This window comes from Ambystoma mexicanum, chromosome 9, assembly GCF_040938575.1.
Source record: "Ambystoma mexicanum isolate Mex_15411 chromosome 9, UKY_AmexF1_1, whole genome shotgun sequence".
NCBI lineage: Eukaryota > Metazoa > Chordata > Amphibia > Caudata > Ambystomatidae > Ambystoma > Ambystoma mexicanum.
In genome coordinates, this window is record NC_090931.1 from 671,455,577 (window position 1) to 671,471,547 (window position 15,971).

The 15,971-nt window shown below is 46.1% G+C and overlaps 1 protein-coding gene across 1 annotated transcript in view; it reads left to right on the forward strand.

Annotated features, from left to right (window-relative positions):
• FAM117B (family with sequence similarity 117 member B) overlaps positions 1-15,971 on the forward strand; it is a 675,983-nt gene that overhangs the window by 71,049 nt on the left and 588,963 nt on the right. Inside the window, exon 2 of the mRNA XM_069615514.1 lies at positions 5,169-5,317. Coding sequence (XP_069471615.1) covers positions 5,169-5,317 — 149 coding nt within the window. The remainder of the gene's footprint in view (positions 1-5,168; positions 5,318-15,971) is intronic.

Below are 15,971 nucleotides of genomic sequence, written 5' to 3' on the forward strand. Positions count from 1 at the left end.
ATTCAGGCTCATCTTCATGGAGGGTTAAGTCCTTTCGTTTCTATTCCTTGCTAAATCAGCCCCAGAAGCATCAACCTTACCTTCAGCTGCTGCTGCAGCCGCCTCTAAGCCACTCTGAGGCCACGACCTACAAGACCCAGGTGGGAAGCAGAATTTCTCAGTATCTGAATGAATGGCGGGGCATTACTTCACATGCGTGGGCACTGGAAACGGTAGCCCAAGGTTACTGTCTTCCCTTTCAAAAAAAGGCCTTGGGAATCATCCACCTGGATACAACTTTGTCAAACCTACGGCTCTGCTCCTTGTGCAGGACATTTTTTAACCCTGCTAGAGAAAGGTGCAATGGAACATGTACCTGTAGCGGAAAGGAACAAGGGTTGGTATTCACCTTATTTTCTGATTCCAAAGGACGGAGGCTTGAGACCCATCTTGTACTTAAGAAACTTGAACAAGTTCCTCAGGAAGGACACGTTCAAGATGGTTACCCTTTCTCGGATCCTTCGGGCTCTTCAACTCCAGGACTGGTTGGTGTCATTCGACCTTCAGGCTGCTTACTTTCATGTGCCAATGCATCTCAAGCATAGGTTGGTGGTTCTTAATATCAGTTATGAGTGCTGCCATTCGGACAGTCCTGCGCCTGAGGGTTTTCACCAAATTGATGGCGATATTGGCAGTGAGTCTCGGGAAAGGGAGGGATTCACATCTATCCCTACCTGGACGATTGGCTGATCAGGGCTCGTTCACCCGAACAAGCCCAGGACCATCTCAGTATTACCCGCCACTCCCTCCACAGACTGGGCTTCTCCCTCAATTACTACAAGTTGTGTATGATGCCATCCCAAAAACACCAATTCATTAGAGCAATCCTGGATACTTCCTCTGGGAAACCTTGCCTCCTGAGGTGAGAGCTAAATACATTCTGCAGATGGTAACACAATTCCAGAATGCTCCACATTTCTTTTCGATTTTGGGTTTGCTCGGTCTCATGGCATTGTGCATTTTCCTGGTGCCAGAGGCCCACTTGAGAATGAGATCCCTTCAATGGGCTCTCTGGACACAGTGGTCCCAATTCTTGGGCAAGATGTCGGACCAACTGCAAGTTCTGTGCAGAGTTGCTCAGGACCTTCTATGGTGGGCTTGCAAAGACAACTTCCTTGAAGGAGAATCTTTTTGGCAACCATAGCCGGAGATAACGGTAGTGACAGACTCCTCACAGGGTTGGGAGTCCACACCAACGATCTGACAGTCAGCGGTCGTTGGTCTCCATCTGAGTCCAAACTACACATCAACCTATTGGCGCTGAGGGCGATCACCCTAGTCCTGAAGGCCTTCCTGCCCTCTGTACGGGGAAAGAATGTCCATATAATGACGGACAACACTGTGGCCATGTACTACATCAACAAGAGGTTGTGTAGGTTCACTACCACTGTGCAGAGAGGCAATGCAGCTCTGGTTCTCTGCAATTCAAGGAGTCTCTGTGTTGGCAGATCACATAGCCAGAGAGCTGAACACGGCGGCAGACGTTCTCAGCAGGCAGAGCAGTCTCCCATGAGTGGGAACTAGCTCGGGAATTCCTTCGAGATCTTCACCCTTTGGGGAACACCTCAAGTGGATCTGTTTGCGACCGGTGTCAACCGGAAGTGCAAACAGTCCTGCCCCAGGGAAATTCCTCCAAGAGGAGCTCTAGGAGAGGAGTTCGTAGTGGACTGGAAGTTTCCACTTCTGTACGCGTTTCCTCCAGTACCCGTCGTTCCTTATGTGATCAGGAGGTTGAGAAAGTTTGGAAATGCATGATCCTAATTGCCCCTAATTTGGCCAGGAGAAGGTGGTACCCGGACCTTCTGGACATGTCCATCTGCCCTCCAATACGTCTTCCACAAAGAGTATCTTCTCTCGCAAGAGGAAGGTCGAGTTATCCATTCCGAGATCAAGACTCTCTGCCATCATGCATGGTTTCTGAAAGGCTGATATACAAGGATTGGGACCTCCTGGATGACGTAATGGAGATTTTGCTTCGGCCAAAAGGCCAGCAACTAAATATTTGTACTGTTGGAGTAAGTTCAGCAACTGCTGCAAGGATAAGAATGTAGATCCATTTCAATGTGACGCACCCATGGTGCTCTTTTCTATTACACTTAGCCAGTCTGGGGATCCAGATTGGAACCATTAAGGGATACCTAGCAGTGATTTCCATTTTCAAGCGCTCCTCAGAAGAGGATTTGTTTTTAAAAATCCCGTTGATGTTTGAATGGACCTACTAATGTATATCCTCCAGTACCATTCAATGTACCTGTTTGGGACCTAAATCTTGTATTAAAGTTCTTGACATGTATCCCATTTGAGCCTTTACATTCATGCCCTTTAAGGTGCTTGACATTAAAGACTGTTTTGCTTATCGCCATAACATCAGCCTGCAGGGTAAGCGAATTGCAGGCTTTTTCTTGCAAGCCACCTCATACCACTTTCTATAAAGATAGTCCTTCTCGGGGTCAAACCTTCTTTTTTTGCCGAAAGTAGTCTCTGAATTCCATTTGTCACAGAAAATAACCTTGCCAACTTTCTATCCACCTCCTCATTCAGGTAAAGAGGAGAGACTGCACAGACCAGACACAAAAAGGGCTCTACGTTTTTATATTTCAAGAATGGATCAATTCCGCCAGGTTGATCAACTTTTTATCGGATATACTGGTCCAAAATTAGGCCTTGCAGTCAACAAACAATATCCACATTGATTATCCCGGCCATTGGCGAATGTTATAGATTAGCGGGGACGGACCCGCCGCAGGGCTTAAAGACTCATTCCACAAGGTGCATGGCAACCTCTGCGGCTCTTCAAAGGGCTGTCCCAATAAATATTTGCTCAGCTGCCACTAGGGCGACTATCCATACGTTTACTGTCTGGATTCCTCCTCCAGTCATGGAGGACTTTTTGCAAAAGCCGCCGTCCATTCGGTCCATGATTAAGTCTAAATTAATTGATACTCCCACCTCCAAATTGTTACTGCTTTAGGAGTCTATCATATAATGAGGAATAAGTGGGAGGTCACAATCCATTCGAAGAACAAGTTACTTACCCCTGGTAACGCTCTTTTGATTGGATGTTACTCCCACGTATTCCTAATCGCCCCTCTCAGCCTAACATGCCGTATTATTTCCGTGTTATTACACTCTACGCTTTCTGAGATCCTACGGTCTTGGTTATGCCTGGTAATTCCTCTGCGAAGGGGAAAAGAAAAACAGAACTGAAGCCAACAGGGTCGACGGAGGCACTCTAGGGACATTGATGCAGCAATTTTGCATACAGCGCCCTCTGTCAAAAAAAAAAATCCAAAGCAGCGAAGCTGGAGAGATATGTTATCATAAAACGAGGAATATGTCGAGGAACATCTAATCGAAAGAACGTTACAAGGGTTAAGTAACTTGTTCTTCTTCTAGACATGCCCTCTAGGCTGAGAGGATAAGGTGGATCTGTGAACCAATCTGTTTTTGCAGCGGATAGTCCAAAATCTCAAGAGATCTTTGTGGTGAGGCCTCTGCATGCGTGTAAGTGAGGAATGTCTTTGTAGTTTTATGTTGATCCGACTAGAGCCTTCAGAGCCTCAGTGTTTTTGTAACCTATGTGAACCGTTCACCTGGAAAATGGGCTTCCAAGATCTGATTGTTCTGCTGCATAGTTGCTTTTTTCTTGCGAGCATACTATCCTTAAACTATCTCCCCTTTTGATAGCTATTTATAAATCTAGGGTAATGGAAAAGGCCATGTCTGCGGTGTTCTAGATGTACATACGTCTGGATCTTGTTTCTAGAACTGCTAACTGTGCTATGGTTCCTATAAACCTTATTCAAACTCCAGTAAGGGCCCATTTATTTCTATTTTTGTTTTTTAACTTTTTGCTGCGCATTGCTAATGAGCATTTCTAGGGGACTAGAATTGCTACAATTATGATTTCTGCCTACATTGTCATAAGTTCCAGGAGTCTGGAAAAGGGTGGACCACATCAGTTAAGCATAGGTTACTTACTCTAGTGACTTGTACCAGCTGTCTTTGACCCCGTTCCTACAGACATCCCACCCAAAAGCACAAATTAAGTAAGCAAGCCAATGCATGCTTGAAAGAGGAATGCATATAGGCTTCCTTCTGCTCTTGCAGATGTGCTTCCAAATCTCTTTTGCCTTGCTGGAAACTGTTTCCAGTGCCAGTGGTAATGCCTTCCCAGCAATCTCTATGAAGGGACCATGGACTGACCGTACAGAGTCACAACAGTGGGTAGCCTAAACTCTTTCAGTTTTAAGATTTTATTAGGTTGCTTGTATGGTTATATTTTGTTGTAACCCAAACAATCAAATGTAACCACATCAATCCCGTCTTTACCCTTGTGAAACATTGTAGATGGTGCTTTTTAGAGGTTTCCTTTCATTCAGCTAGGTCTCCTACAAATGGGCCTTGTTCAGTGATCTTTTTTGTTTTGTTTAATTTCATACCATCTCGTTCATGACTTTTTTCAATTTAGTTTTCTCGGATAAACCATTTACTTTCAATAACTGAAGCCTATTTCTTCAAGAATATAGATTCCCTTGGTAGACTTGGGGACAGTCTCAACCCCGACAACCACATGCCCCGCCACCCGCCCCCTCACTCGCCTATCACCATGCATTGTTCAACAAGATAAATCTAGAAAACAGTACGCTCCCCCCTTCATCCAACCTAATGCCACCCTTACGTTGTTGTTAATCATAGCCTACTAAAATGAGAAATGCCCGCGCATTTTAGTCACCAAGTCACTTGCACCAAGATTTTGTTGTGTCAAGCTTCATTATAGAGAAATGCGTGATTTCAATGTTCTAGAAACCTTGCTTTTGATGCAAGAGTAGAACAGCAGGAGTGTGCTTTGACCTGATTTGAACGGAGTCCTTTTCTGTAGCAGCATGATACTCCCTGAATTTTATGTCCCAACCAGAAATGTGAAAATATATGGTGAATGTGTAAAGCGACCTGTGTAATATTGGAAAAATGAATGGTCACATAGCTATTGATCCACTCCAAACCCTTCAATGTTAACTTATGAAATTAGACACATTTGACACTGATTACTGCTTACCTTTTTAAAAAAACATTGCATCATGGTTTCTCTAAGTGTGATGTTTTCCATTCCTCTCCTTTTTCACTAGTTGAAAAATCTCGGCAGACTTCAAGTCCATCGAGTATTATTCGACGCACTTCCTCCTTGGATACACTTGCTGCACCTTATCTCTCAGGGCATTGGCCGCGTGACAATCATGGACAGGTTGCTCCTTGCATGAGAGATAACTCCACACAAGTAAGCGCGCTTTAATTTAGCTTAATTTACTGGAAACTGTATGTAAAATTGGCATGGACATTTTGATGTACAAAATAAATACAAGGTTCTTAAAGCAGAGATTCACATGACACTAAATGTTTTATCAAAATCTTTAGATGCATGATAAGTTGAAACTTGAAGAATCAACTTGCATGGAGTATATAAACATCTCAATGGTACCTCCAGGCACTTTCGCCTGTTGGAATAGCCTGCAATGCCAGGATAGAGAGTAGACCATTCCTTGGACAATGAGAAACCTTAAAGGAATGGTTCGCCCAAAAAATGTTATTGCAAAAAAAGATGGGCAACAATAAAAAAAATAAATAGATTGGCACTTTTTTTTTTTAAGTCCCTATATAAACTTTTGAGCAATTGAAGCTCAAAATTTACAAAAGCAAGCACATGGGGGCATCCATTTTGTGAAATGGATGCCCGCCTCTGCTCACTTTTGCTTTTGCGGCACTAATGAAGGAAAAGCCAACCAGCTGTAGCAAACAAAAGCTGCCACTGGGTGGCTTTTCCTTCATTGGTGTCGGGACTCGGAGGACGCAGACCGGAGACTACAGGCAGAAAAGCTGCAGCTGCATCTCGGTAAGTGCTATTTATTTTTAAAAAAATAAGCACTAGCTGTGGGTTTTTTTTCTAAGTTTTCCGGGCTGGAGGAGCCCGGAAAACTTAGAAATAAAACCGCAGCTTTAAAAACATTGTATTTATGTTTGCAGTAGCTTTTGAAGCTACCGCAAACATAAATACAATGTTATTGTGTTTGAAAACGCTGCAGTTTTTCTTTCTAAGTTTCTCAGGCCCCTCCGGCTCGGAGGAGCCTGAGAAACTTAGAAAGAAAAACCGCAGCGTTTTTGAAACACAACCGCATTGTGTTTATGCCTACCGTGGCTATCACTTTGGGTCCCCGAGGGGAGCACCGGAGACCCAAAGTGAAAGCCAAGGCAGGCAGAAACAACGCGGTTGTGTTTCCATGCCGCAGTGTTTCTGCCTAAAGCTGGTTTTCCCATTTGGGGCTCTCTGGCTCCCCGTGGAGCCCGAAAAGCCCCAAATGGGAAAGCAGCTTTAGGCAGAAACACAACGCGGTTGTTTTCTGAAATGCTAAATGCTGCAGTGTTTCTGCCTACAGCGGTTCCAAGTTTCTCAGGCTCCTCCGAGCCGAAGGAGCCTGAGAAACACACAAAGAAAAACCGCAGCGTTTTCAAGCACAATAACGTTGTATTTATGTTTGCGGTAGCTTCAAAAGCTACCGGAAACATAAATACAACGTTTTTAAAGCTCCGGTTTTATTTCTAAGTTTTCCGGGCTCCTCCAGCCCGGAAAACTTAGAAAAAAAAACGCAGCTAGTGCTTATTTAAAAAAAAAAAATAAATGGCACTTACCGAGATGCAGCTGCAGCTTTTCTGCCTGTAGTCTCCGATTTGCGTCCTCTGAGTCCTGGCACCAAAGAAGGAAAAGCCCCCCAGTGGTAGCTTTTATTTACTACAGCTGGCTGGCTTTTCCTTAATTAGTGCCGCAAAAGCGAGCACAGGCGGGCATCCATTTCATAAAATGGATGCCCCCATGTGCTTGCTTTTGTAAATTTTGAGCTTCAATTGCTCGAAATGTTACATTGGCACTTAGTGGCAATCTATTTTTTTTATTGCCCATCTTCTTTTGCAATAAAAATGTTTGGGCAAACCATTCCTTTCATTTTGTGTTTTGATTTAAAGAAATCCTTTCATGTTTAACACAATTCAGATTAATATAGTACAAAAGCAATTAATAGCAGCATATTGAAGATCACACTTAAACATATCGGCTTATATTACACAATTTACATATGATCTTATTCAGTCAACCTCATCTAAAAAATTGTCAGTATACAGAGTTGGATTTGATTAATAGTTAATTATTTCCAAATTTCCGATGTCTTCATATATTGGAAGGTCTTTTTTAAAATATATATATTTTTTTAATAAAGTTCCTTGTTCTTTGCTGAATGAGATGCAGGCAAAATATGCTAAGATGTTCCAGAGTTTCGACTACAGAGTCTTGGAGACCATATCTACAAAGGTTTAGTGTCTCCCTTAATGTAGATCATACACATTTTTTCGAATGGATTGTGTCCTGCCACGTATGCCTCATCTTTGATATCTTCCACCCACTGTCGGCTGCTTCAGAAACTTTTTTCTCAGCAGAGGACGCTGTGCGTCGCCGGCTCGTGCTACACAATGGCCTGTCTGCTCGTGAACATGTCAACGACTGTGTATGTATAGCACGCACTGAGGCCCTTTACTTCAACTTTTTTTTTTCGCTGAACATTTCACTTTGGAATTGTTCTTGGACTGTCATTCATTGTTTTTCAAAATGTCGTTTCCAAAGACGTGCTTTGAGATGGATGCCGAGTGTGGGCCGAAGATATCAATTACAGGACCACACCGCATTTGTCTCTAGTGCCTGGGAATTGAGCACTAAACAGAAGATGCAGATTCTGTTAGTCCATGACTGGAAAGGCGTTGAAGGAGAGGAAGGAGAAGCTCGCTGCGAGTAAGCCCCCTTCAAAGTACCCATCGACAACTAATCTGAAGAGAAGGCCTTCTGATGAGAAGCGCTCAAGGGGTGAGTCACCACTTCGAAAGCACCTTGAGAAGCACTATCGGTCTAGAAGTAGATTGCAACACTCTTGTCTTCGTCCTCCTGGAAGAAGGCCAAGAAGAGGAATAGACCGAGCTCTTCGTCCTCCAACTCCTCGCCCGATCGCAAGGTCGTTTGTCCAAGTAAGTCTGCTTTTAAAGCAGAGTGGGAGGATTTTTGCCTTCAAATGTCAAAGATCTATTTGAGAAGGTGGCTTCTGCCGCCCCTAAGAGAGAGCTGAAGAAGTGCTCTGAGCCTCGTAAGGCTGACTAGGTGTCTAAAAGGTTTTCTGCTTGCACGCCCTAGAGCCCGGGAACAAAACGGTTCATGACTCAAAGGCTTGAAACCTCGAGAAAAGAAGAAGCTGAGTCTTCATCCTTCGATTACCTCGACAAGTCTTGGGTCGGGTACTTTGGTGTCGCTCTTCGGAACCCTAAAAGGTTTACAAACCACAGACAAGAATTGACTTTAATGTCCCTGATTTTTGAGGAAGATGAGCACAAAACACCACCTTTTGGCCTGTAATTTGGGACACCCAAGTAGACTCATTGAGGGATGCAAGGGGCCTTGGCACTTCACCTGAGGTGGAGTTTGCCAATCCAGAGCTTTATGCTCTTGTGGATACCTCTTTCACGGTACTTACAAGTAGGGTAAAAGAATATCTAGGTTGGGGAGGCCTGCTGCAGTTTGACCAGGATGACCTAACTGATGCTTTGGATAAGGGTCCTCAGAAGAATCCCATTCTACCCTTTCAAACCCCTCAAAAGAAAAGGGTGATGGCCAATTGGGAGGCCCCAGATACTAACCCTGCAGTTAGTAAAGCTCTCACAAGGAAGTATAAGCATTCTTGTGTGGATTTGGACTTACTGTCTAAGCATCTGTCCCCTGAACGTTTGGTGGTACAGGCTGTCCCCTCATCTGAGGATGCTGCATACCAGACTATACCACCCGAGAGGGACGACCCCAAATTTGACACATTGTTTGCGTTTTCTGTCAGTAGCATGCTCGTTAAAATCCATTATTGCTACTTGCGCTCTGGCCAAGTTTCCTTACACGCTATGGTATGTCATAGCTATGCCTGTGTAACATATCCCAGAAGGAGGAGGCAAGGGATGGTTTCTTTAACATCAATAAGGATGGAAAGGAAGCCATGTGTTGAGTCGCTGCAGTCCGGGTTTGATTCAGTTGACCGTGTTAGCCAGGCGATGGCAGTCAGTACTATTTCGCGCAGGTTCGCTTGGCCAATTAAAGGAACCATAGAAGATTTCCTTGTGGTGGACGAGGTAGAGGTGAAAAAACCACCCAAGCAGCTACATACTCCTTACCATCAACTGCCGGCACAGCTAGCCCAAAGCCTCTTGGAGTCCTTGGTCTATAGGACCGCAGTGGAGGGTGGAGGGTGGGGGGTTGGGGGGGGCAGACTGTCTCAGCATTTGGAAGACTGGTGGGGTCATCACTTCCGATGCTTGGGTCTTGCTAACTGTAGCCCTTGGTTACTGCCTCCCCTTGTTGAGAAGGCCTCCCAGTTGTCCACCGCGGAGCCACTGCCTCATGGTTCCGGATCCGCTCCTTATGCTGGAGATTGCCATCCTGCTGGAGAAAGGTGCCATAGAGCTGGTGCCTGTGGCAGAGAGGCACCTGGGGTGGTACTCCCCATATTTCTTGGTCCCCAAGAAAGACAGAGGATTGAGCTCCATCTTGGACTTGAGATTGAACATGTGCCTCAGGAAGGACAAGTTCAAGATGGTCACTCTTTCTTAGATCCTTCAGACCCTCCAGCTTCAGGATTGGATGGTATCATTGGACCTTCAGGATGCTTACTTCCATGTGCATATCCATCACAAGCACACAAAGTACCTGAGGTTTGCCATTGGCAGTTCTCATTTTTCATTTCGGAGTCCTGCCATTCGGGCTCAACTCCGCCCTGAGGGTTTTCGCCAAGTTGATGGCAGTTGTGGCAGCTATTCTCGATGATTGGCTGATCTGGGCTCGTACTCCCGAACAGGGCCTGGAACATCTCGGCATCACATGCCATTCTTGCCATAAATTGAGCTGCCCCCTCAATTTCAAGGGGTGCCACAGGATACCTTCTCAGAAGCTTCAATTCACTAGTGAATCCGCGAGGACTCAGCCAGCCCTACAAGCAAGGTGCAATACAAATCTTCACCAGAGTGGACGAGGAGCCTCTGACTGTAACTAAAGAGACCTCAATTGACAGTATTGAATAAAGCGCTGAGAAGCCAAAGCCACTGACTTTGTTAGACACCACGACTTTGCAGCATTAGACAGGAAGCACACATGCCACCCCTGCATCTGGACACAAACACACACTCGAATACATGAACACAAGTGTGTACAGTTCATATAAATACTGTCATTGGTTTTACTATTTTGTCATTGGCTTAACGCAAAAACTTCAAGAAGCAAGAGATCCTGAATAAAGCTTGCAGATGCTTGCATGTAAATAACCCGATGGAGCTGCAGGAGCACTTATGGGACCTGACAGAGCCACGTGTGACTAACCTATGGAGAATATAGAATAGCATGCACATGTAGAAGCCACGTTATGGCGTGGGAAAATGTACAGCAAGGCCACAAGCCTCTCAGCAAGAGCTGAGGAGAATTCAGGCTGCAACAAGAGCAAATGTGTGAGATGGGACCCACTGCCAAGGCCACCAGATATAAACGACTTTACATTCCCAGAACGACTGTAACACCAGCTGCAATAAAAGCAAATCATTTCTCATAATTCAGAGCTGCAGAAGCTCCAAATCATGTTCTCCTAACATGTGACCCGGCCAACTCGGACAATGAATACAAACTAGAGCTGGAAAGAGTCTCTCTCATGCCGCCAGAAGCTTGCAACAAAGATGTTACAATGTGAGACAAGTGTTGAACGAGATGAACTAGCACTCTGTCTAAGTTGGTGAACACAAGTTATAATGCTGTCATTCTTATTACCATGAGAAGGTATACAAGAGCTGAAAACCATTGCGGATCCCAAGCCTGGGGAGATCAGCTCTAGCCAATCACAGTTCAGACTCCTAGGGGTGGATCGCAATGGGCAAGAACCAATGGTAAGACCCTCATACTGCCACATTGTTATAGATCGTGACTTGGGGATGGGAGAGCCAGTAGGCTCAATAGGTGACCCTTATGGTTATTAGGCTCCTGATGACCAATCCAGTAAGCCGATAGGTTTTCGGGCTCGGTGTGACATCACTTGGATGTAATTCCAGATCAAAACTGGCCTGCAAGCCAGGAGAAGTTGAGACATCGCTGGATTGTTTCTATCCTTGTACTGATCCCTGTTTGGTTTTGGCTGTAATAAACCACAGTTTGAACTTGCTGTTTGGCTGGGTCTACGTTCCTTTTGGAGGAAGATGTTTGGCCTTCCAAGAGTCTGCAAACTCCTAGTAGCCCTCAACCCTTCCTGGGAGTTTGTCCCCAACAAGTTGGTAGCCAAAGGATGGTTGGCTGGCACGAAGTCTACTCATTTGCCGCCGAACCCGAAAGGCTGCGGGACCATGGCATGTTTCAAGAGACAGGAAAACGTGTGCCCGTTTTAAAGGTCATCGGAAGCTCCTTTGGACATTATCCTGCCTGAAATCGTCGAGTTGTCCAGGCAGACCAGGAAAGGGAGGGCGAGCGCCTTGACTGGGAGCCGGCAGCCGAGCAGGGCCAACACAGCAAGGAACAGAAGTATTGAACCATACCGACAACATGTGTGAGGGAGGGTATTGAGTACTGTGGAGTATTGTTTTGTATTGCTGGGTATTGGTGAAGTATTTAGTATTATAGCATCGTTTGGCAGTATTGTAGTGAGTAGGGACAGGAGCGGAGATAGAAGTCCTTTTTCTGTGGTTAGGGCACATTCGGTCTTCAATGTTCTGGTGAATAACCTAAGACTAGGCTTGGATGACAAAAGTTGTGTAAGTAAGGTATTCCTGTGGGTTGGTCGTTTTTAGCTCGGGTCATAGATGATGGTATTCCCACGAGGGTTATCAAGGGAGCTATCCTAGATTGCAGAAGGTGAGTCGGCTGGTTACGTTTCCTGGAGAGATGTGTTTCACACATTCAGCGACGCAACGGGTGCATTTCGAATTCAAGAGAATATTGGTATACTCTGCCTGGAGAGCAGGAAGACAGCTGTGGGGTTTGTGTGGGTTTGGGAGTAACAGCTTATTATTGTGAGTGTGCGATATTCGAATTACCTATATTGTCTCGACAGTTTGATGTCACCCTTGGGTTTGCATATAGGATACAGAGTTTGAAACGGTGAGGAGATAGTATTTGGGATTGGCAGACCAGGTGAACCAGTGGCGGTGCGCAGAAAGCGAATGCGTAGCATTATGGTTGTGTGCCTGAGGAGGCGGCGATTGTGAAGGAGGGGCGGTGCACAGAAGTTGTGGAGCTGAAGGGGCTCGTAGAAACTGGAAAGTATTATCATTGCATTGTGACTTTTATCCCTGAATAGCGGATTATTGAAACCCTTGACTTGAGGTCAGGTAAGAGATATTGAAATGTATCAAGGTAACAATGGGGGTATTACTACCCTTCAGCATTTGTGAGACACTCCCGCCTTATAAGGAGAACATTTGTAAATGTAGCATAGAATGGTCCTAAAGTACAGAAGGTAAATTAACCAAACCATGGCCACCTTGTGGAAGTTTCTCCAAAGACATGCAGCAATCACTATTGACACACATACAGTGTGCTTACAAGCGGAAGATATTGACCAAACGCATGGCCATATTCGAGTTGTGGCGCATGTTTCAGGAGGGACCGGGGGATACCGTGAGGCCCCAGTGGATGCTAAGCCAGCAGGAGGTGAAGGACCAAGAGATCTATCCCTCTCCCCCTCCTCCTGCTTTTCCAAGTGTAGTATCTGATGACACAGACGATCAACAGGGAATGTATCCAATGAGGAAACTAAGCAGCAGAGGGGTACTCAAATCCAACATATTAGCAATTGCCATTTACTAAAGAGCATAAGCAGAAGGGCACAGGACAGCCAGTTAATGATGCTGGGGCGAGCACTGAGGCGCAGCTGTGAACAAAAGAGTTTGAGGGCATAAGCATGGATAGCAGCGCAGGTACTTTTAAAACTTCAAGGGAAGACCAATGGGGAGCCAGAAGGGGCGACTGTGGCATAAGACCTGAAAAGGGACAGCAACACGACCGACTGGGCGGAACTCATGGATATGGAGGATAGATGAGAGGAGGACAGGGAAGTGACGTTAGAGTGCGAGGACCGAAAAGGAGAGGGGAGAAGCTGGAGCGGGAAGACGGAGCAAAGAAGGGAGGGGAACATTTTAAAAGGGAACAAGAAGAAAGTATAGAAGGGGATCTCACGGAAAGGAAGAGCAGAAAGGGAGATGAGGGAGAAAAGGGAGAGAACTGGAGAAGGCAGAAATGCGGAGGGAGATGGCAGAGCAAGAAAAATGCAAGTTAGCAGAGGGGGAACCGAGGAAGTTGCACTTGGACAGAATGGCAAGAGAGCAAGCATGCAGGGAGGAAGACAAATGAGCAACAAGGGCAGTGAGAATGCAGGCAGCGTTGGATAGGGAAAAGAGTAGACGCTAGGACAAACAAGCTGAGCCAGTTAGCGCAAACTCACGAGGCAGGAGCGCGACAGAGGAAGGAGGAACAGGCCTAGGGACCTGGGTAGGAGCCAGCAAGTATGATCTAGTGGACATATATCTTAGCATGAAACAGAACACAGACTTGACATTGAGGAGAGTAAGTTTTGCTGATGATTTTTGTAGCAATGTGGACGCAGGATCTGACAATGACGACTAAAACAGTGGGGACGAGAAGGGGGGAGCAAAGCCGGTCACAGTCCATGGGGATAGACAGGTGGGTGTCATGGTAATGTAGGACCAACAGACGAGGAGGAGGTGACGGTTCAGTAGAGCAAGCGCAGCAGACGAATGACATGTGCACCACACACAACACATGTTAATAGACTAAGGGACCTCCCAGGACATAGGAGGCTTGTTTGAGTCGATGATTGTCTAGAGCTTATGACGATAACAGAAGAGTACCCACATTGGAACCAGCAGATGACATTGAGGATGAGAAAGGGCCTCGACAAATTAGACTGTACCGAAGATCACTGGAGGAGAGGGCGGCATATTCACAGATGCCTCTATTGGAGAGCGGAGGAACGACACCTCATTATGTGCCATGGAAGCACACAGACCAGGAAAATGTGTAGGTTAACATCATTGAGTGCAGGAGCAGGAAAATGGATTTATGAGATGGAGAAGATGACAGCTGGTCAGACTCGCAGCGGGTGACCTAAAAGGACGGCTAGTATCGATATTAGGGGACACAGCTGATGACTTATGGAAGAGGGCGCGATTCCCAGGGGTGACGACACAGAACGCAGAGCATGATGGTGCACCATCTACAAACTGCAGGGCAGGAGTATGGTAGGCATTACGAACACAATACCCAGACACGTCTGACATTGGGGCGATTACGTCACGCAAAATGAGGGAAGATTAAGGTTTTTCGAGGAAGGGGAGGATTACAGAGGGGGCGTGGGTTCGGGCCACAGATGCATCACAACCAAAGGGGGGTTTCCAGGAGGATTTCGGGGTTATGGACAGCAGATGCAGCAGAACCCAGGGGAATTTCATGTGTGGGGTTTTTAAGGACCAGGGTGGAAGCCACCACAGTGCTGGACCTGTGGGCAGCTGGGCACACTTCAAGAGCATGCTGATTTAGAGGTACACAACAGAATTTTGGAGAGCAGGGCCAGCAGCAATATCAGGGGGGGCAATATTATACACAATCAACAGCCACAAGGACAAATACGAAGCACATATCTGCAGATGCCACAAGCACAACCATCCGCACCCGCACAGGCACTGGTACAGATGCAGATACCATAGATGGCAGCACCAATACCACAGGATTTACAAGCAACACAGATTAGGGGGACACACAACCGCTAGCACAAATCCAGGATGACACACCAGCACATGTGGACACAGTGGTGACAGTACTAGTCCGACTGGGAGGAGTTACCATGGTGGGGGAACAACCCCTTTTACAGGAAACTGATTATCCATGTACCCCCAATAGGACAGCCCACAGATGAACTTGATGTGTCCTATCATGTAGATCACGGCCAACCCTGCAGAGGAACCTCGCATAGGGGTGGCGACAGGTGACAAAACGGTTTCCTTTCTTGTTGACCCTGGGGTGACTAGGTCACGTATTGGGGAAGGAACCGTTAAGTTGTCAGGCCATGCCATGAACACTCAAGGATTCTCTGGGGCTCAACGTGGTTATCAGTAAAATGAACATCTCACTATCGAGAGGAGATTACGACTTATCACTACCTTTACTTTACTCTAGACAGACACCTGTAAACCTACTGGGACAAGACATTCTGAGCAGACTAAACGGGACTATTTCAGTCACAGACAAAGGCATATTGTGCTCAACACCAGGCATGCACATGTTAAATGTAAGGCAGATCGTCCAAGCATAATGTAGATGCACGATGCAGAGGCGGTTGCCAGTGGACCCAGAGATGTTTCAATTTGGGACTGACATTGCCATTGCATGGATGCCAGGCATTGCAGGGAAGGTGTGGCAAGTTCCAAACTAATACCAAGGCCAGAGACACCATTGGACCAGCCAGAAGGTACAATAGTGTCCATAGAGATGGAGGCAGTGTTGGCAAGGGAGGATTGGATTGTATACATGCAACGGATGACACAGGGAGGGCATAGAGAGCAATAACTGCAGTTGCAGAAGGGTGCAGGCTGACTGTGACAGATGAACTATTTGGAGAAGCGAGACAGGAATTGGAGATGGTATTTGAAATGAGTGTAACATTTTGGTTACGGAGCCATTACAGAGGTACCACAGAGAATGGTGATGTCGCTGGAAGCGCAACCCTCATTCTGGGAGGAGGACCTGGCCAAGCTACCAGTCAGTCTATGGACCAAAAGTCCTTATGACGTGGTGTGCATAAAGAGCATAGGAGGGTTGA